The following is a 23,631-nucleotide window of genomic DNA, read 5'->3' on the forward strand; positions in this document are numbered from 1 at the left end:
CCAGAGCGGGGTGGGGGCAGGAAGCTTCGAGCTTGTGATAATCGGTTAACAGTTCATAGATTGGGTAAAATCAATTCCTGGCCAAAAATTAACCGCGTTTTGCCATCCACAGACTTGAACGTTTATCATGAAAGAGACCTTGTAAACATAACTGAAGAGAAAGTATAGTTACCTACTGATGAAAAAAGCTGCCCTGTTGTTATTATATTATTTGGGAGGGGGGGGGGGGCTTTTCGATAAGATTTAGCAATAAATCCCATAACATTGTAGTGACTAGTCATGTTACATCTCAAATTAAGAAAAAGAAGAGAAATAAACAAGTTTTGGAAATGTCTCATTTTCATTTTTTAATAAAATTATGAAAAAAGAAAGGATACATATACCATGAATTCGTTAGTATATAATTTGAGTTACCATTCATAAGGTTACACCAATTAATGAAATGCATAATTAGTTTCATTAATTCCAGTCTTAGTGTGCATGAGTAACCATAATTTGGGAAGATAATTACCAGACGAAGTGATGTAACGAACTTAAAAAGTAAAATGGTTATTTATAACACTTACCTGATGTGGATTTTACGAACTACAATCTCAGTACTAAAAAAAAAAGTTCGGAAAAAAAACAACTGGTTTTACCAGAGGGCGGTAGACAGGAATAGGTTGGTCACAGAGAGTGAATAGTTCTATTAAAGCTCACCAAGTGCTGTAGGGACGACTGGGCAGTTGTTGTGGATAGACAAAAATGCAGAAATTTTAATTCAACACAAAACAGAACTCAACGATTGCATAATGTAAGGATATAAATTTATTTTTAAACATAATTTATAATATAACAATTTGAAGGAGATACTGCTGTGCACTAATTAACAGAAAGAACAGAGAAATTAAACAAGGTGCGACAACATTGCAAAGAAAACAGATCTATGATATATCTATTTTACATAACACGCAATGTGACAAAGCATATATTATCAGCAATACTAAAATATAATAAATCACAAATGTAAAGCAGATAATCACCAACATCACACACACATACCAAAAAATCCAGAAAAAAACAAAAGAAATATCAAACAAACAAACAAATCATAGCATACTTAAACTGACTTTCCCTTTGCGGGTTAAAAGCTGTACTTTGTGTCACAGATTTATTTCGCTCCTTGCTTACCTGTCTCAGTTCTACATTTGCACTCTCTCATCTACCTAAGACTACTAGAACCACAGACTAGTGTTTTTTATTATTCCATTGGTTTTTTTTTTCAATCTTTTGTGAAGCAAATCATCGGTATACTAACTTTGTGAGATTCTCTGTTTTTACTTAAACAATAATCCCGCTTTATGTTGGCAGTAACGAAGCTGGTATTAATTTCAATATAGTGAAAATGAGGGGCACAATGTCATGAAACAACGACTAAATTCATTCACAACTTTAAAGGATTCATTCAAAACTTGCCAAATAAAATAAAAATATAAACTGGGTCGGGGGGGGGGGTGGGGGGTGGAAAGATTTCCACGATAACTGTAGTAGGCACAAAGTCAATCATATTGATATATATATTTAATTCACAAGTGAGAAGATACGTTTCTTATTTGTAGGAATGGCTGCATATATGTTTGTATTACTGTATGTGTATCGCAGTCTATTGATACTTACACTATTGCTTCTTCTCTTTTTTTTCGTTTACGACCTGTGTAAACCGAATTTCGGAATGTGGACAATAAATTCAATTCAATTCATTCAACTTAAGAACCATTGCTATCTGTCCAGGTTGTACTTCTACAAAATGATTAATTATTGAAAAATGACCCCCCTTTAAATATCAGATGTACATCAATCAAAGTGGCTGGACTACCAAGTCTAGCATACAGATCATTAGGTCAGCTCTTCAGAGCAATACCAAACTAAACAGGAAAAAAATAAAAGGAATTTTATTGACTCAAATAACATGGTAACCGATCAACACAGTACTGTATATTGTGCCTCTTCACAAACTGAACATCTTAAAACAAAGCTGAATAAAATCTTGACTGAACACATTTTGTTTATTGAACAAAAAAGGAATGATTGAATAATTGGTAAATATTGCTTTCAAAAACTTTAAATGACCTTTGACCTCCACCGACGCCAATAACAATTGCAAACAGGGAATGGAGCATCTACATACAGTATGGGATTCATGTAAGGCTGACCTTACCCTGTTTTATTTGTTATTACCCGGTTTCATATGGCTTTTTTTTTTACCACAATGCTGACATTACATGAGCATTGGACCTTCACATTAACCCAAAATTTATTAAATCAACTTTCTTGAGTAAATTTTGATGAACAGCATCTAAACACTCTCTCAAATACTGAGGGGGGAGGGGGAAAGGGGGGAGGGTGGGGAAGGGGGTGATAAGGCACAACAATTGTATCTCAATGTCAAGATGATGAACAGGACAGCAGACGGTTTACTGCATCAGAGAGGTCATCCACATAACAGTCTGGTTTGACCTCTGGGTGGTTCTCATCGGAAGGCCTGCAGAGGGAATGAGAAAGAAAAAAGATTGACGTTTACTATTAACTGTTGCCAGATGCTTCGTTGGCCTGATGTGTTGTCTTCAAACACCCAGTGTCTAACCCAACGCCAGCTGAGGGCTGACAGCACGACATATTGATTTGTCGATTTTATAGTTGCCGTCAACTTTTCTTCCCCTCCCCAACCTATTGGACCCCCCCCTTCCCCTCATATGAAACAGTTATTGTGCTAACTGAAGTGGATTCACTAGACAAAAAGATTTTCAAAATGTCCAGAGTACGAGAACAATTGAGGCCGACAATACGATTACAGGCAATACCGATAGAATTGTGGAACGGTAAAAATTAGGTGTCTCGACTCGACACAAGTCCGCCAAGTGTGCAGAAGAACTGCAGTGCATTGCCTTAGTCAATCCTAGTTAACAAGCCACAATGACTCATTCATATAGCCACACAGACAGGATAGGACATACACATCTGAACTTTCAATAGATTCTGTAAAAGCTTCTGGGTAATGAATCCAAACAATATTGACTGTTAAAGCTTCCCTGAGTGAGAGTGGACAAAAAAAAAGGGTTCTCTTTTCACCAATTTATTCCTAGCGGTCTTGTAAATAGTATTTTTTTCTTTAACCGTATATCACTAGGATGGAATTTCACATGGACCAGTTTTGTTTTACTTTCAGTACCTTCCCATATATATATGTTCACTGACAACACTATTTATTTTAGGAGGAATAGCTTGAATTTACCCTAAATTCTGTCTTTCCGAAGAAAGTAGACGCTTGTCAATATTGATTAGCTTCGCAGACGAAGACAAATGGGACCAAAGGTCGATGGACATTTGCTCTGCGTTGTCAACAGACAGGAACATTTTATTACCAGAGCAAAAAGGTATCTACTTTATTTCTTCACTTTTTATCCATTTTTGGGAGGTTTCACTGGAGAAAAGTAGACTGATGTCACAAAATTGGTTGATTTCACAGACAGTGATCTGTACAAAACCAGACCCACTCAGAAAAAGGGGTTCAGAAGTCAAAGCCACCAAGACCCCCAAAAAACACAAAGAAAAGCATGGAAAGTTTGAAATGAAGACAGAACTGCAAAACTTAATGTTCAATGTAAACATTGTTCTTTTTAACAAAATAGTCAAAAGAGAAAAAAAACATTGAAAAAAGCCAATTTACATAAACAAATAGCTCTGTGTGGGAACTACGGGAAATATCTTAATATACTGTACATTATATTCCTCAAATACAACCCGTTGTCACAGGGTCCTTTAAATCGTTAAGTACCTAAACTGGACGATCCCAGCTATGGTACTCTTGGGACTCAACTGACTATGAATGTCCTACATTATATGGGCAACTGGGAAGATAGATACACTGAACAAAACCTAGTTCAGTGATCTCTTTATCTAGTAATTTCCTTTCGGAAAAAAGAGTACGATGGAAAAAGAGTACGATCGGCACACGGAGGAATTGTAAATCAGCACCGATGGTAAAAGGAGGTCAAACATTTGCGACGTGAAAAAATTGGGAAAGAAAGTGCGAAATTGGTTTGCTTAAAAGAAAACCTCTTTCTCCTAACTCATCCTCTCCAATCCCCACCCCCCCCCCCCCCATCTTGCTAGAGTCCAATGCATGCTGTCCTTAGCAGTTCATGCATTGTTTTGCTCAAATCACATAGAAATTCAGCCAATAAGTTAGTTCAGCCCATGAGATGACCAAGAGAAATAATCAAACGTGGCAAGTTTTAGTTTGTATCTATCCTTGAATAGGACATACTCATTAGTAAACATATAGAGATTCTAGACTGAAATTTTTTTATATTTTTTTACAACTTTAGAATGGAATCACAAATACCTAGCTACTGAACTTTATGTTCATTTGAGGAAACAAAAATTCACAAGGAAATCTTAGATTGATAGATTTTTAAGATTCAATTCAGTCATTTTTCTCCAACAGATTTTTGGGAGTTAGTGACTTCCAGTGCAGGACGAAACAATTCTGTGTTGCACACATTTTAATGTAATCTATTTTCGTCCCATTTTTGGCAAACCTTTTGAATGTTTATGTCGTTTAATACTTTGTCTTCCTGGTGGGATTTTGAAAGACTACAGTAAAAAATTTTTCTTTTTTTCAAGTCCCTAAAATTTTCTTTCTAAATGGTTGCATAAATTTGTGACTAAAAATCTTGATCGTAAGCCGCACTACATTCTGTGACCTTGTTTTGTTTCTTTAAGTTACAATCACAGATAAAAATGCTCGTAAGATTTCCAATTTATCCTTTCCCTTCTCTCCTTATCTCTTCTTTTATCCTTCCTTAAATTCATCCATTCAGAGATTACAACCATTAATCAAACATCTTATCAAAAGCACAAACATTTTCTTTGCAGGAATACTCATTATCCACAACAACCCTTTACATATTACCCTTATTTGTTACACAAACTAATTTTAACAGATCACTGAAGAGTTGTAAGCTAACCTGACAAGCATAATTAGAAATGTTTAGAGAAATATTTAGCAGCATTTGAAGTGCTTCATCAAAATTCACTCGAAACTATGTCGACAAAAATGTCTGGATGAACTTTCCATCCATGGGCTAAAAGTTTATAAATTTGTTTGCATTTCCAATAGAATATATCAATTTGATTATTTTATAGGGTAGGTAGGTAAGTACTTGCACTGGGAAACAATAATATTGAACCAGTTGGCTGCAAATGCAATTACTTGTCATATAATTTGCTCAAAATTCTACATATCTGACTTATGCCTTGTGCAAGGAATCAAAAAGGTTATTAGATGAACAACAGCATTGAGAGGAAACCATAATGTTTGTTCCTTATATTTGTCTGAACCTTAATCACTTCAACTCACAAACGTTGGTGATTATTTACATTAAGGCAGCTTTTAGAATTGACTTGATCAATTTTTTTATGCTAGCCAATAGTAAACTTCTTTTATGTTGCCTATTGTGGTAATTAAAAGCACTTGAAACTATGTCGGACAAAGGGGAGAAGAGAAAAAACCCCAGAAGGAAATGAAATATTCCACTGTTTTTCCTAGATTTTGCGCATTTCTTAAAATTTCAACTTCCCAGACAATTTTGTGACCATTAACATCATGGCAGCTTCTTGAGTTGAATTATATCGAGTTTCTATACTAGTCAATAGTAAAAAAAAAAAAAACCCATTTACTATGCAGATTATAGTTTAGATCGATTAATCAAGTTTTGTTACAGCAAAGAAGAAATAAAATAATATTTTGGGAAACTGTTTATTTGCACTTTTGCACCTGATCCTCACTAATGAAAACAAAGCCTCCATGTGATAAAACATTAGCACCCAATTGATGGACTCATTAATTATTCGAAAAGGAATAAATTATTTGGTGATTAGTATTCAAAGTATGCAAATATCGACACCAGTGTCCAATCTTGATTGATCGCCATTCTGCTCAGAGTGAAAAACTGGCGAACACATGTGAAAGACGCTGCTTTGATGCACAAAACATTGTTCCTGGCAAAGAATGACACACAGGATCGACTAATAGTGTCCTACATTAAGAGACTATCTTTTACGAAACATGTTCTTCGATGTAGAAACCGGAAAGCATAAAAGGAGAGACATTTCAAAGAATTGATACGAGAAAAATAAAAAAGACAGATGATATATAGTTTGAATTAAACTTGCCTGGAGGTATACAGTTTTCGATTGAAGGTGATTTTTTTCTTTTTTTACTCTCCTTTTGGCCGAGAGAGCTTCCGTTACGGGCACATTGTACGAAAGCTATCGAGCAGTCACCCAAAGCTACTCATTACAGACATCAACAGATGTCTATCAACTAACATCTGATATGTCATACAAATTTAAACCTACTCCAATACCCTAGAAACATGATATCTTAAAGTGGTACCATCATCCATAAGATTGATTATCTCCAATATTTCGCTATTTGACCGATGCTGTGTAGGCAGGGATTATGTCATTTTCCTGATGACAATCAGTTCATTTATGCAAAAATTAAAATAAGGGGGAGGGGGGGGGCAGGGTTATCTTTGCTACTCAAGCAGTCATGAGTAAACCCTTCAATATGGCATAATTAGATGACATCATCGGAGGAACTCGGAGCATACATGTCACTTCACAAAAACACACAACTCTGAAGGGAATGATCTTAGTTGCAACAGCACTTTAACAACAACTTTTCAAACCACTTTTTCCTCACTTAATCAACATAATTTGGCTCTTCGCAAGAAAATGTGCCAAATTTTCTTTCAGGAACGAAAGGAAATATGGTTTCTAAAAGACAAAATGTAGCCCACTCCTCTATACATACATTCTAAATCCATGAAGTCTTTTGTCACATGACAAGACTTAATCCTTGTTACTGTGGTAACACAATGCAAGCAATGTGAGTGCTTGGACCCTACAATTTCGCCGATTCTGTGCGATTGAAAAGGGTAAACACACGACAATGACGTAGATGACAACTTGTACATGTTCATGATCAACAATCATAAACTTCCTTTGAGTTCCTTACACCGCCCCCCCCTCCCCCACCCCCCAATCTATGGAAAAATAATTCAATATTTTGATGTTCCTACTGAGAACATTTAACAATGTCTACATTGTATGGTATTTAACGCATTGTTTCACTTTAACACCAAATGAAAGCCAAAGTGTGTCATGTCAACACTTTATACTGATGATCAAGGGAGCATGCTACCTCTCACCAATGCCCTATAGGTATTACAGTTTTACTATGCACCCCTAGCAAGAATTTCATCATCAATGGTAGACAACTCTTTGCAATAATGTAGTCGAGAAATAAGAGAAAGAACAAAATATGTCTCCTTCCCTACTGGGTAACTTCTGTTAGCCTCCTCTGAGGATCCGCGGTAAAAAATATAAAAACGGTGATTTCTGACTCATATTGACATCTAATGAGGCTTTGAAGAGTGTTTAAGTTTTGATAAAGAGATTTGTCAAGGAGCATGTTTACTGGCTGTTTAATGTCTCACATTAGTCTCGATAGAATTTAACTTTACATGAATATCCTGAGACTGTAACAAAAAAAAGAGTTAAAAACTTTACTTTTAGAAATATTGTACACTCATCAACAGAGACAAAAATATTATCCAGAGATTTACATGGAAATCTGAGGGCAGGAATATGACAAGCTAAAGGATTCCAGCATCTTTTTAAGACTTTCAGATGTCAGTCAAACAAGATATTTCTCATTTTGGCACTCCAGGAAAATGTTGCATGGAGCAATCATAAGCGATAATTTGATACCGTGGAGTGAATGAGTTATATCATATGGTTTTGCACCTGCCCATCAAACATAGGGCGTTGACATGAAATTTGTTGGCAAACAGAAGACCAGAGATCGTGCTGAATTGCCAAATAATGGCATCTTCAATGATTTGGTCTGAAAGTAATAGTTTTAGACATTCAGCAAAATTCTTAAAGAAAGTCTGAGGTGCACTGAATTTCACAAGTAAAACTTTGCAACAGAAGGATAGCTTACGTGCAATGATGGATAAATGTTACATTTCTATGATGTATGACGTGAAGTATTGTCGCTGTTGTGTAATAACATATGCCAAAAATACTTTATGAGACATGTCACATAATGTGATGCTACAGTACATTACTCTGACCCATGATGCGATGTAATAGTATAATGTGATAACAAATACAGTGATACCTTATGAGACATGTAACATAATGTGACTATGATGTGATGTGACATGTAGTACCTTATGAGACATGTCACATAATGTGATGCTATATGACTCCGACCCATGATGTGATGTAAAAGTATAACGTGATAACGTGATAACACATACAGTAATACCTTATGAGACACGTTACATAATGTAATGTAATATGACTATGATGTGATGTGAAGTATTTCATGATAACACATGAAGTAAGTACCTTATGAGACAATCATAACACATACAGTATTACCATATGAGACATGTAACATAATGTGATGCAACATGACTATGACACATGATGTGATTTAAAGTTTATGTGATAACACATACAGTCATACCTTATGAGACATGTAACATAATGTGATGCAACATGACTATGACACATGATGTGATTTAAAGTTTATGTGATAACACATACAGTCATACCTTATGAGACATGTAACATAATGTGATGCAACATGACTATGACACATGATGTGATTTAAAGTTTATGTGATAACACATACAGTCATACCTTATGAGACATGTAACATAATGTGATGCAACATGACTATGACACATGATGTGATTTAAAGTTTATGTGATAACACATACAGTCATACCTTATGAGACATGTCACATAATGTGATGTAACATGACTATGACACATGATGTGATTTGAAGTTTATGTGATAACACATACGGTATTACCTTATGAGACATGTAACATAATGTGATGCTATATGACTATAATGCATGATGAGATGTGAGTATTACATGATCACACATGAAGTAGTACTTTATATGAAACATCATGTGATGTGAAGCATTGTGTGATATCATACGACATAGCACCGTAGGTGATGTCTAACCTAGTGTGATGCAACATGATATCTGATGTGGTGAGAACAATATATAATTACTGTATGACATTTTGTCTGATGGGATGTATGACATGTGATATATCTTGTGATGTGAGATGCCATATTGTGACATGTTGTAACTAATCTGATCACAACAACATTCCCTTTCAGCTTCTTCTCAACAAAGGCTCTACAAGTTTGACTGCAACTTAAATTCTATCGGATGTTTACTAAGTGCTGTTGATCCACGATTTTAAGAGATTTAAGAGCAAAATTCATGAACTACAAATGACCCATGTTCATAATAGCTACCAATGTTTTGCCCTCAGGAAGTTTGCTCCATATGCTACAACACGATTAAAACTTCAAAAGCAACCATTTACTTCCCCAATCTTTGTGGAACATCTTAAACGCTGTCAATATAATTCTCAAACAGACATTGCAGTTTTTGTCCAATATTTGAGAGTAACGGAAGTTTTATGTTAAGCTAGAAGCTATAAATAGGAATGTGAAAGACAAAAACAGCTGTCTTTCTTCAAAAGTGTGAGGGTTGAAAAACCTGCCAGATCATACTGAAACACTTTTGATGTCATTTATTTTGGGACGACTTTCTTCAGTACATTTTCTCTAGCACTACAAGACAATACTGGGCTATGTGTTTATTTTCTAGACCTGTTGCTGGGCGAAAAAGTGAAACTAAAAACTGGTCATTGGCTTAGTTTTACACAGATAGCATACTTTTTTTAATTAATTAATCTATATAATATCCACTCATTCACTGTCATATTAATACTGGAACTACTATTCATGTTTGTTCACTTGACCACTGGTCAACTGTCACAACAAGTGTCACAACAACTGTCACAAATTTGTCACAGATAAGCAGAGTGACAGTAAACCATTTCTCACCCCACATCATTCAACACTCTCTCCTATTAAAAGTTCAAGGGCTCGTTCAATCAATGACACCAAACCTTTGCCCTACTATCCCCCAAAGCCTTTGCCCCTGGCCACCCTGGTAAGCTTCTACTCTGATATACTGAATTGCATTTTTTCTTGATCGCATTAGCTTTGTAGGGAATATCTCTTTTTAAAAACATTTCCAACACTGTCAGTAATAATTTGTATAACAGCTAATATCACAAGCAAAGCACAATTTAATTTTTATTTTTTTTTATCATTTTCCTCTCACCTGAACTTTCCCGTTCTGACCTGGATACCCCGCATCCCACATTTCTGGGCACCTCCGACATCGTTGACTATATCGTCACCAATCATAATTGCCTGAAGAAACGAGAAAGAGAGGGAAATGAAGGGGCAGGCTTGTCATGCTTGTGGTTACAGAATTATTAAGACAGCACGATATATTCTACGGTTCTAAGCATGGATCCTACTTTCAATTTATAACAGCAACATACATAAAAAATAAAGAAAGGAAAATATATTTCCTTGATATTTATGTGATTCCTCAAGGGAATCAACGATAGAGAACAGTAAATTATTCAAATTTTTGTAGCATTTTAGTTGTACATAACTTTGCTTTACATAAAATGCTGATGATAGTATATTCTACATAACAATGCAACTTTGCAGATTTGTGTAATGAGCATATTTTTATGGGTCGCTAAAAGATGATTTACTGAACGTTTAACATAATTTAAGCAGCTGTTATTTCGGCAACCCAAACATTTTGTGTGATTGTATAGGTATACAACTATATACCTTCACTAGTGTCAAGAAAATCTGAAAATTTTCAGAAAAACTGACTCAATTCTCATATCAATCCATGCCATAGGGGGTGTGATAGAAATTGCAAAAATCTCTGTGGCAGGTTCTAGGATGTTTACAATGCATGTGATTATTTGATGATGAAAAGCAAACAGACTATCTCTTGGTCTTACATCTAAACAAGTATATTTAATTTGTAGAAATACCTACAGTATATGTACAAACTGGGAATACAGTAAACCGTACCAAACCCTTTAGGCATATGTGGGACTGACTTTCCTCACCTTAGATGAATCTACGCCCATGTCTTTCAAGGCTGCCTGAAAGAAAGACGGCGAGGGCTTGCCAACGATCTCTGCTTTACAATCAGCTGCATACTGAAACAAAGCAGTTACAAAAGAATACTAAAATATGTAAAAAGGGTTTGTTCAAACATAACACATGAAGAATTCAACACAATGAACAAAAATAAAACAAAATAATATTGTATACATAATTCTGTTTGACAATACATTTGTATTGATACTGTACTGCATATTATGTCAATGTGAGCATTATGGTCATGGAGACATTTCTTGGCTCTGTCAGAAACCATGTCATGTCAATAAAAACCCCTCTTTTTTCAGGAAAGTGTACAACTCCCAGGAAAGAAAAAACAAACCAAACCAAACCAAACAACATCGCTTTCTCAGAAATTGTCTTACTTGATTAAATTGTGCTTTAATTTTGCAAATATGTAATAGCTGCTTTCAAAACAGAGGAATATAATGCCTACAAAGTGTTCTTATTCCTACAAAGTGTTGGCATTCCTAAAAAGTGTTGTCATTCCTAGAAAATGTTCTAATTCCTACAAAGTGTTCTCATTCCTAGAAAGGCCTCTCATTCCCAGAAAGTGTTGTCATTCCTACAAAGTGTTCTCATTCCTAGGAAGTGTTGTCATTCCTCATAAGTGTTCTCATTCGCAGAAAGTGTTCTCATTCCTAGAGAGTGTTGTCATTCCCAGAAAGAGTTCTTATTCCTACATAGAGTTGTCATTCCTATAAAGTCCTCTCATTTCCAGAAAGTGTTCTCATTCCTACAAAGTGTTCTCATACCTACAAAGTGTTCTCATTACTAGAAAGTGACGTCATTCCTCGAAAACTGTTGTCATTGCTCATAAGTGTTCTCATTCCTAATCTACAAAGCTCTTTACTTTTGTTTTTTTTAAAGTGATCTCATTCTTAAAGCTTATACTCTTAACTCTTACATTTATTCTATTTATTATTATTATTATTATTCATAAATCATAGTTTAGCTAAGCATTCCCATTCTCATTCAAAAATGCTGTCATTTTGGAAAGTTTTGAAACAGTACTGTACCACACTTTCATGAAGTAACATTAATATGGGAAATAAACATTTCATCTGAGCTCGTGCATTTGCTCATCTTCCAATATTAAAGTACTTTTTAATTTTACTTTAACAACAGATATTTCATCGTCCATTTAATAGTCATGGAAGGCAAAGAGATTTCATCTCACATTTTTAAAAAAAATTAGACTCGAATCAAGAATTTGACACAACATTCATTGACAAAAAAAATACATAAACAGAAAGACAAAAAAACAGAGCTGAGCAGATGTTGATGAATTGAACACTATAGTTTCTGAGACAATTCATCGTTAAAGGTTCCTCTAAAAGTTATGTCTGCAGCATGTTAAGTTATCATTACCAACTCCTTGTTGACATGACGATAATAGGACATTTTGTTTAAACATCCAAAATAATTTATTGTGTCTTATTTGTCATCTCCACGGTCACACTGCTGACGAATTTGAGGATATCATCTCAATTTAGGATTTCTTACTGGCCCAGCAGGAATTAACAAATATGAAAAACATATCCATGCCTGGATTTAGTTTATTTTGAGTTTTCCACATTAGTCAATCTTCTTTGTGACTCTCCCTCCCTTTGTTTTTCAAGAGACAACTTCAAACATTTCTGTTTGATTCCTAGTTTATTTTTTTTTCACTTGGTTTCCTTTATCTATTTCCTTCTTTGTAAAGCGCTTTGAAACACTGTATTAAGCGCTATATTAATGAAATTTATTATCATTATTATTATAATTAAGAAAGATACCCTGCTAAATATAATCCAGGTTGTGTACTCCCCTGTTGACACCAATCTTGAAGAGAACAGTGAATGAAACCAACAAACTCCCCGGTGCTCGAGAAACACATCCTGCGAGCAGCCCATGTAATCGCTAGGCACATACTGTACTCCCAACATAATGAATAGTAAATTTTCTTTTTTTTCCCCCAGCTGCCAGATGCTATAGACAGTTGACGTTTCAATGACATTTCGTTCATCGGGAAAATTGATCCAGAAAGTTCTGCTCCCCGAAGATAATTGTGACAGACGATCAATGAAGAAATTTATGACGTTTGCGACAATTTTTCGTTTTTCTACGAGTCAAACGCGTCGGATATTCTCAAGGACTTTTTTCTTCTGTCCCCGAGAGGGGAATCATACTTTCGCTTTTAATAGACTGTGGGAATGTTTCCATTTGCTAGTGTAACCGTTTTTGAAAGGACAACCACACATTCTGCTTTTTCTAAAATATTGTAGAAAAAACTTTCCACCCAACTATATAATATGAGTCTACATATTTGTTTTCTTTTTTTTCAACAGATATTGACTCGTATGTAAATATGTGAACAAAAATGCTTGAGGCTTAAGGCCAGAGACAGTCAGAAAACAGAGAAATTTACATAAATGCCAGACGCAAAAAAAAGTATCTATTATTAATTTAAGCAGATGTACTTTGAAGTATGTCAAGCTGGGTTTCGTAACGACCGACTCTTGATTCTGATCAGTGATTGATAAAAAGAAAATATCAATACATATTAAAGTCATTGTATTTTGTGAAAAGATAAGTTGTAAACAGATTGCAAAAAGATAATTTAATGGAAAATAATTCAAATCACCCTCGACTGATTTAATCGTGAAACATGGGGAAAATCCCAATGAGGCATTCCTTACTTTTATGTTTCATAATAGACACCTGTACAAAAGACACCTCAGTGCTGTATTTCAATAAGGACAAAAATCAACAACATTGTATTGGGGAATAATAGATTTTAGAGAGGAATTTTATAAACTTTTTTTTATATCGAGGTATTGCAATGTGAAAAAAAAATGGGAAATCTTGAAAATAGGTTTAAGGAAAAATATAGTGTATCAGGATTCCACAAAATTATAGAAATAAATTGAAAAGCTGTTGTTTACAGCAAGACTTCTATTTTAGGATATTTATATCAAATTAAAGCTGCTAATCATTCTTTAATTTCTGATGATTTGCATATATTTGAGAATCCTTATTCCTGCCATAGTAGATAGTGGAAACCATCGGTCACTTAAAGCAGCATGCTGTGCTTTGCAACTTACTTCCTCTCACCATGTCGCTATTTGGAGTAGACACTGTCTTGTGTAAGGTTGTTGTATTTGAAATGTCACACAACGAATTAAAATTTATTTGTTGCTTTTCAGAACAAAAACTGACCATTTCGTCTAATCCCACCAAAGTTTCCTAGATGGGCGAGCCGAACCTTCATTACATATCAGAATTGAGGCTGAAGGATTCGCTATCATTATCTGTGGAGGTTGACTACAGCTTAATATTGTCCTTTTTTTGGACAAAAGAGACAACTTTATACAGTAGACAAACGAAATGTGGTTATGAGACTTAAAAAGTGTATCTTTGTGCTATTCTTTGTTCTCCAAACTAGAAATGGCTTCAAATCTGCATTTTGCTTTAACCAATTAACCTTGTCACAGTCTGATAGCAAAAGGTATAAGACTGCATCAGGAAGTATAAGATACCTGTACTTTAGTCCAACACAAACAATGAAGTTAAGTATAATGTTCAAATCATCGCATAGATTTCGTGTAAGAGGAATTGACGCTACACAATATGGGCGGATGCTTGCCTCCCATGGACTAACAAAATGTTGAAGTTATGCCAAGACATGTTGCTCATTCAATGCTAATTATTATTCTTTCAAATTCAAAAACATTTTCTTCTAGTTCAATAACTTGAATCTTGTATAATAATATTATATTTGCATTCATCTTGGGATTGATCAGCACTAATTGACTTTGTGTTATTAGAAGCAGAGAATTGAGATCTGAACATACCACAGCTTACTTTTTATATCATGATGTCATATATTACATGATTATTATTCACTGAGATAACTTTATAAACACATCCCAGTATAGCCAACTGAACCAGAACTTTGGGCATGTGAGAACAAACCAGTGATTCGTACAGCACAAATGTGTTGCTGCTTGCGTACAGTGTATGTGAGAGAAATCTTCACCTTGCGTTCTCCTTTCAGCCTACCACGTTCTATACTGCATGCATACTCAGCCTAGCCATCAAAGACCAAATAATATATACATACCTCCAATGCTTTTGTAAATGGGCCTACATCCATCATTAGTTCACCAGACTCTCTATAGTACTTCCTACAAAAAAAAATGAAAAAGTTTAAGATGGCTATCCTTCAACAGTTAAAACTGTAACATTTGAAGGCTTAGATATGCTTTTCACTACACAGAAGTTAAATAACTCTTAATTTAGGTACAAAGCTACGTGTGATCAGTATTCGTTTCTTCTTTTCTAATGTCACAAGAGAGATTTCATAACTTCTGTAAGTCCATCTGTAGATATTTTATTTGTCTAACACTTTCACATGATATATATGCTTCACTGGTATTCAGCACTCACTAATATAGGATCTATTTAAACTGGCAGCTAACGTTTTCAACTTCTCTAAACTTCTCATCACACTTGCAAATATAATATTAAAAGAGGAGCCAACTATCTACACCTCTACAATTCATTGCTACTCTTCAGAGAAATTTATCTTTAGTGTAACCTCCTCAACGAGACTTAAATGGACTAAATATTTCATGGATTATTTTAATCAATTTTTAGTTTTAATTAGTAGCAGGTTTTACTCTTTCATTTTTCATTTTGCTTTCTACGAAAATGAATTTCTAGCCATGAAATGTTATTAACCTTTTCCTGATATATTTCTCTCCTTATTAAGGAAGGGCATCGCTCCTTATCTTGTCTTGTTCTATTTTGTTTAGTTTTTTTTTCTTGCCTCATAATTTATTTTGTACCAACTGAACTTGTCCTTTCTTGTCTTATTCACCAATTTTTGAAAAGACACAGAAAATAGAGACTTAAATGAGATTCCATGTAGTGACCTCATGATCTGCTCTCGACCAACTGAACCATCCAGCAATCGGTAGCAATCACCGCTCTTTTGAAAAGCTTTAGCACAGATCAAATTCTAGGATGTCCACAGGACAGCATTCAACATTGCTTTCTTACAGGAAAGAACTTTTCTATACACTTACCCACAGGGGTTAGGAAGCTTCCAAAAAGTGAAGGGAGGGGGGAACAACATCAGAGGGGCACTTTCTCATTCCACAACCACCACTCGTTATGCTATCAACCGATACACCGGCCATATCACTTAAATATATATGATGTGTTAGTATGCCTATCAATACTATTTATTGAGATTGTTCATTGTTAACCTTGCTACAAACAGATATGGGATGCCATTTTAGAAATAGCATGTCCAGACTCAAAATAAATAATTAAAATAAAATATTAAACTTAACAAAGACTTAAGATATCCAAAATAAGGTTTTCATCAAAGGGGCACATTTTATTTGCCAGTAGGGCACATTTGCTATTTTGGAAAAAGTGGGGGGGGGGGCACATTCTCCCAGTTCCCCCTGGCTCCTACCCCTGCTTACCCAATGCCTAGAGTTATTAGGAGGGGTTCTTCACTGGCAATTAAAACTCTAAATGCATCATTCAGGGTCTGATACGTAAATCTTTCCACTGCATCGCCGATGACGACACAGTTGGGGGTTTTCCCTTCATCATCCTTGAAAGCATCAAATTCAGGAAGGATTTCTATGACCATGAAGAAAAAAGAAAGAGAAAATATTTAGGTGTCATCTTAAGTTCTTTTATTTTGGTCTTAATAAGTTCTGAACAACTTTCATGAAACATGATAAGTCATTCATTGTGAGGGCTAGTCAAATATCTTTTATTCCTTGTTTAGAAAGATACAAAGAGATACAAGTATTGTAGGGTGACATTCTTTGCCTGTCAATGTGGACCTTTTTTTGGCACAATTATTCTTAAACAATGCCACCTTCTCCTTCTTTTCTTATACTGTAAGTTGTTTCTTAGTTCCAGCTGTACATACTTTAAGCAAGCATATTTCCTGGTCTGGTCAAGTGATACAAGTACAGTACACAAATTACCACATACAGCCTGAGGAGAGGTGGGTGGAGTGGGGGGGGGGGGATTCTGAGGGCTATATGGGATATTGAGCAAGTTTTCTAATTGTCAAAATATACTTAAGGAATAATGAAGACTTCAAAAAGGGGGCAATGTAACAAAATTGTCCTTATGACTGACCTAACCTTCTGTGTACAAAAATATAAGTTGATACTATTTTAACTTTCACCCATAAATTTGTATAGCAGTTTGGCCATTTTTCCATCAATTTTCACAGGAAATACACCAGGAAGTAGTAATGTCTGTTCTGTATTACCATCATCCAAAACAGAAGTACTGTATGCTTACTTTTATGAATTAACTTACTGTCATCTACTAAGAGATGAGGAACAAGGCCTCTGTCTTTAACCAATTGGCAAGCTGCCGGTGCAGGTGAAAACACTTCGTGAGCTTCGACATCAAACCCAAGTCCTTGTAGCCTCTGGACCAGATGAGATCTTATGTGCTGAGATTCGTTAGTGCAAAATCGGACCTTCAAGTGAGAAGCTTTCAACCTGAAAACAAAAGTTGTTAACCATTTGGAATAACTTCAAAATGAGTCGGCTGTACGATGAAATGAGATTCCTACCGAGGGATCACCGGTAGGAGAAAGATTATGAGCAGGATGGACGACCCAATCTGAACTCGTTATTGCCTTCATATGAACACCAATTACTTTTTCTAGTTCCTGAAAGGCATAGGGTATGATATTCCTTGTAAGGATGTCAGCATTGATTGGTTTTGTAAGGCTTTCAACAGAATTAGCTTGATTCCTTGATATAACTCCCTATATTTGAGACTTACTAGTTTCTTCATGGTAAATCCGATTGAATAAATGTATGACTATACTGTACTGTATATAGTAAATGAAAGGGAGGAAAATATTACTTTTTTGTACTTTGTAGGAAAGTCTTGTTGTGTTCTACTGTACCTGTCTGGTCAATTGTAATGTGTTCTCACATCAATACAAGGATAGTACTTAGTTACCATGTATACCCAACTACACAAACATTTCCCAATGTACAGTATCTGCACGCAGTTCAGTTGAACAGACAGACATCATTAAGATCTAGACAAAAAAATACATATATGCAAAATACCTTTTCACAGCTTCTACTGAGCCAGCTATTGCTTTGCCTCCAGAAGCATCACTATTGTAAAGAACTCCGGATATATCCAGAAGGACTCCCTCAATATTCTTGTTTAACGAAAACCAATCAGTGACCGACATCTCACTGAAAATGGACTCAAATTTCAGGTAATATCTAGTCAGTTCCTATGCAAAGTGCAATATAAGAATACAGAATTTACAAGCTAACATATAGTTTTACAGATGTTTCAAGTTGTAATATACCTACAGTATTTTAAAGGGTGTGAAGATGCCCACACAAAGAAACGCCGGTAATCTGACCTAGTTTCGATGAGGTGTAACAGAAGTGTTAGACACCACCATCGATCCCAGCAAATACACACACAGCTTGCTACCGTCGGTAATTAGACACTAGTGTACAATCAATACATACAGCTGCGGTCAATACCCACAACACAGTGTACATAGCAGCATGGACATCTCAGGTCTAGATAAAAGATAACAAGGTATCACGTTTCATTATTGTCTGCATTTTGTAGCGACAAGAAGAAAACGTCATTTGCAAGCAACAGATAGTTAACTTTTGCAGAGCGCGGCACGCAGTTTGGGGCGAGTCTTCAATGCCTTTAAGTGCTATTATTTAGATCATTTACAAATAGTGGTGCCACTTTGGTCTGTGCCAAATATTGTTTTTTTGCCATCATTGTATTGTTTGTGGCTTTCATTTCTTTCTATGGTCTAGATGATAAACAATGGGTGCCTTCACTTCCCTCAGTATTTGAAAATGTGGTCAGACATGCTGTTCACTTTTATCTGGCGTATGATATGGATATCATGGGCAGGAATGGCAAGTGCAGGGAATAGGCTTGGTACAGAATATAAGCAGACCTCATCCAAGATCATTAAGTTAGATTGGGTTTTCAATTAAAAGTTTTTTGGCTTAACCCTTAGGACATACTAAACTGAACAGTAAATGAAAATTCTAGATGTACTACTGTCTCGTGTAAAAATTTACATACATATTCACAACAGTGTTATACACAGCCTACGGAATGACAATAGGAAAAATAAGCATACAGTGTGTCTTTCTCTCTCTCTGTCTCTCTATATAAGCAGGGCATAATTGATAGCTTTGCCAAGGTAACTAAGAGGGAAATGGCTGAAATGTACCCGAAAATGTTGCTGAGTAACAGTTCTGTCAAACGGGATAAGAAATACTTCAATTTTTTATCCTTTTTGTATTCTAATTTTTTCTTAGCTCTAACAGTTGTGCATATTAATGACTTAATTAGTCCCGCCGCTCCCTTTGTATAATGGAAACATTGCCTTGCATTTTAGAAAGCATGTCCTATCATGACCAATGGTACGTAAGGAACTTAAAAGTTAAATCTTGACGTGCCAATGGCATAGTGTTAGTCGTTCGATATCGCAGAACTAGACCACAATCGTGATAATGTGCCTAAGACTAATGTAAGAAGAATCCCTCTCAAGATTACGCTAAAGCTTATCAAAAAACAACGTTACAGAAAGTTTTAAAGAAAATATGCACAAAAATGAGATCAGAGTGTATACCACCCAGCCAAAACTTACGTTGAACGGTGTCCTAACTATCTCTGCAGCAACTAGTAAAGGAATTGTTTACCTTTTTTCAAGCACGAATTACTGTGGTTGGGGTTCCCAGTTAGGTATATTGAATAACTGCCAAACTATACCTATCATTCGGTCACATTTTGGTATTCTAGTGCCAAGCGGTATGGAGGGCCCACAGCAATTGATATGGGCGGGCCATTACGGCGGGCCATCAGTCTCAAATCGTGGGAGATCGACTTAAACCGATTTAAATGGTATTATTAAACAGATGAAAAGCATTAAAAGGTTGGAATTTATTTATAGGAAGGAATGGAAAATATATACTACTTGTATACGATACATAGCGTAGGCTAGTCAGGGCTAGGCCGTAACTTCGTAAGTAGCTCGTGAACTAGTAGTAGTAGTGGGAACTTTTCGCAAACCACCACACTAGAGACAATGGTGGATGTGCAATAAACGATGCACAATTAGGCTAAGCCTAAGGTATGTTTAATGTATGTGAGTTGCATCACACTGGCCTAATTCGAGTTAACGTCTATGGGCAGTGCGGGTTGAAGTCACTTTTCGGCAGTCACCAGATTTTTGCCGGTGAGCACACACCAATCTACAGTGTATTTCTGTTACTTGTTAAAACCCCTCACGGGTATCACAAAGAGGATGTTGTTACGCAGGGCAGCGGTGCTAGTAACACTTACAAACAATGAGTGGGCAGTCTAGTTTAACCGTTTTAAACACCTCAAGACTAGGGCTCTCCGTATCGGCCAAGGATTGCGTATTCCAGTCTTTTATAGTCCTAGGATAGAAACTATACTGAATAGCATGATGATTATTTGGAATTTGAATATCGCGGCCACGTCTCCCTGGTTTCAAGAAGGGATTAGTCTCCTTTGGGACTGCAACTAGGTCATTAATAATTTGGTACAATTATAGAATACAGGGCCATTCATTAACTCTTCCCAGCATCCGGATGCGCGGTGTGTCTGTACATGCCCGTACACGTATGACGCCCGCTAAAATTCCATCACGTATTTCATTTTGACTCCGCATCAGCGCATCCACCACGGGAGTACTATAGAAAGGACTTAAATGTTATTTGAAAGTTTCCCTATATACCATCACGTATGTCATTTTGACTCCGCATCCGCGCATCCACCCCGGGAGTACTAGGAATGGACTTAAATAATTTTCGACAAGTTTCAACCTATATGCCATTACCATCACGTATTTCCAATACGGAAAGTCCCGTACGTACGAAGATATTCCACATCAATAGTGTGACGTTCTTAAAAGGCATCCGTACATGTGCGACGCCCTCTAAAATCCCACCACAGAAGTACTAGGAAAGGACTTAGGAAATTTTTGACTCCGCATCCACACATCCGCGCATCCACTCAAAAAGTAAGAACTTGGACTTTGACATTTTTTACTCACATACGTACTAGGGTGAGACTGAGCATCCGCGCATCCGGATGCTCAGATAGTATCATCGAGTGGCCCTGTATTCTATAATTACTCTGGACAATAATTTGATAAAAAAGCATGAGTCTGGCCCTTTTCCTTCTTTCTATGAGGGGTTCCAAATCTGAGCTGCATATTCAAGAGTAGAAGGACACATAGACATATAGGCCAATTCATGTATATATCAATGTGTCGTAATAGTGTAGATAACGTACAGATAATGGCTCTAGCTAGTAAAAAGAGGTTTCTTGGCTTACTTGTTTCTCAAACGATTAGTGTTTAGTAGCAAATAACAACTACACAATTATTTGAAGTTTAAACTTTTGAATAAGAGTATTTTAGCTCTGGCGATCAAGCTAGACCATAGTACTTAGTGAATGTATCTATCGTTTGTTTTCATTGGCTGATACGGCTGGTTGGGTACAAATGTCCTGTAGGGCTACAGTGAGAGCTAGCGAGGCTAATGTCTATCCTCAACTAAAAATGTCCTGCAATAAAATGGTCCAATGACAAATTTTGTCTTAACTGTACGTTGGTGCATGCTCATGATCTACATTCCATTCATTCAGCTATATGCCTTTCTTTAACATATGTCCCCCTATTGTTGCCTATGTGTAAGTTGACACATAATGTTTAATTTGATATATGACGGTGGAAGCAATGTGTGTACATGATAATTCCTAAAACATGTACACACGTCTTCAATGGGTCTCTCCTACTCAGTAGCCCCCTCCCCTTCCAAACACACAAATCCATGTTGATTGTACATTGTGGGACCCTGTACAGAATGTAGTATATGGAATATGTATTCAAAGGTCATGGACACATAGGGCTACAGTGATCTAGGTAAACGTTTAGCATACTCAACTATAAATTCCCTGACAAAAGATGGACCAGTAACAAACTTTGTCTTACAGTACATGGCTGCTTGCTGAATGGCCTACCTACTACAGTATTCATTTAGCTGTATGTCTTTAACATATAAGGAATGTGGATTTAAGATGTCCCCCTAATGTTGTGTATTTGTAAGGTGACAAAAAATATTTCATTTTATATTTGAGAAGTGGAGGCCACATGTGTTCATGACACACACAAGTCTATGTTCATTCTATGTATAGCAGGAATTCTTTAGTCTATATGAGGTACAGTGGTGTATGGAAGATGTTTACAAAACATTCAAAGTTTGTGTAGTGCTTCAATAAGAGCTAGACAGGTTTATCATCCTTAACTAATAATTTCCCGAAATAAGATGGACCAGTAACAAGTGTCTCACCCTCATGTGTGAATGGTTGTATGCTGAATGTCCTACTTACCATTTATTGATCAGGTATAATTTCAACATTTCAATATTTTGAGGTATTGGAAATTTTGAATATCCAAATGTTACTAAAATGTTATGTTCGGTCTACCTAATGTTACTATATATGTAAAGGTGACACAAAATATTGTTTAAGATAGTGGAAATCACATGTATACCACCTCCTATTTGTTCATGTACATGTCTTCTCTCTGGTGGTAGATCCATAACTATATGAACTCCCAGGAATAAGATGGACCAGTGACAAGTGTCCTTCTATGCACATGCATGGATGGCTGCATGCTGGGTGTCATATGTACAACATTCAGTTTGTTGTAATTGCTGTATTTTCTTCAACATGTTGCAAATTTTGATTATGTCTTGCATGCAAAAACTCCAAGTAAGATCAGTGGCATAGTGAGCATTATCAGCACCCAGGGGCAGGGGGCCATATACCCTGCGCCTTGGGGAAAGTTCCCCTTGCTCTCCTCACTATGCCACTGCAAAAAATAAAGGGTAGTTAAAAAAGTGTGCTTACTAAATCATTCTGAACAACACATGTGTTGAATGACATAATAGTGAGGTGTCCAACAGTACATGGCTATGGGCTGAATATTGTAGATGGACTGATTAGCCTACAGTACAGTCCATGTAAGTCTACCATTAGGGCTACTAGTCAGAAGAAATCACACTGTTGTAAATTAATTATTAGAATACAATATTTGTAGTAAATGTTCTTAAATATGGAGTCAAAGGATACCTGAAATTCTTACATGCCAAACCATCAATATCTACCTATCAATTTCATGTTGAAAGAATTAATTTCATACTTTTAAAATTAAATTGTACATGGTTCTTTTATTTTGGTTTGCAGGTACCCTGGATGAAGATAGTGAAAGTAGCGATCTTGACCAAGCATGTTCTTCCAGATCAACCCCAAAGAGAGTTTTTCCAACAAGGCCAAAAGCAAGATGTTGCTTGGTAAGGAAAATTATTATCCTTAAGCCAGGGACATACTGT

General features: G+C 36.0%; 2 protein-coding genes across 14 annotated transcripts in view; one reads left to right on the forward strand and one right to left on the reverse strand.

Annotated features, from left to right (window-relative positions):
* LOC139967443 (uncharacterized) overlaps window positions 1-23,631 on the forward strand; it is a 49,415-nt gene that overhangs the window by 16,992 nt on the left and 8,792 nt on the right. For 2 of the 8 annotated variants that reach the window (XR_011792989.1, XR_011792990.1), the window contains exons 1-2: window positions 19,984-20,141; window positions 23,486-23,592. The exons of 1 other annotated variant lie outside the window; for it this stretch is intronic. The gene's annotated coding sequence lies outside the window, so the exon portion shown is untranslated. Of the gene's footprint in view, window positions 1-19,971; window positions 20,142-20,318; window positions 20,445-23,485; window positions 23,593-23,631 lie in introns of those variants that run through there. 5 more of the 8 variants (XM_071971244.1, XM_071971245.1, XM_071971246.1 and 2 more) reach the window with 4 other exon arrangements.
* Window positions 1,665-19,988, reverse strand: LOC139967440 (phospholysine phosphohistidine inorganic pyrophosphate phosphatase-like). Of its 6 annotated transcripts, none has more exons than XM_071971231.1 (8): window positions 19,909-19,988; window positions 18,277-18,452; window positions 17,504-17,691; window positions 16,642-16,804; window positions 15,267-15,330; window positions 11,107-11,199; window positions 10,287-10,378; window positions 1,665-2,521 (listed from the first exon to the last, which is right to left on the reverse strand). In XM_071971231.1, exons 2-8 carry the CDS (start codon window positions 18,405-18,407, stop codon window positions 2,425-2,427), a joined length of 828 nt encoding a protein of 275 aa, XP_071827332.1. In that variant the 5' UTR covers window positions 18,408-18,452; window positions 19,909-19,988; the 3' UTR covers window positions 1,665-2,424. The 6 variants fall into 6 exon arrangements, with proteins under 6 accessions (XP_071827332.1, XP_071827329.1, XP_071827333.1 ...); XM_071971228.1 differs by having other exon boundaries at window positions 19,857-19,973; XM_071971232.1 differs by having other exon boundaries at window positions 18,277-18,411; window positions 19,864-19,962.

Source organism: Apostichopus japonicus, chromosome 5, assembly GCF_037975245.1.
Source record: "Apostichopus japonicus isolate 1M-3 chromosome 5, ASM3797524v1, whole genome shotgun sequence".
Taxonomy (NCBI): domain Eukaryota; kingdom Metazoa; phylum Echinodermata; class Holothuroidea; order Aspidochirotida; family Stichopodidae; genus Apostichopus; species Apostichopus japonicus.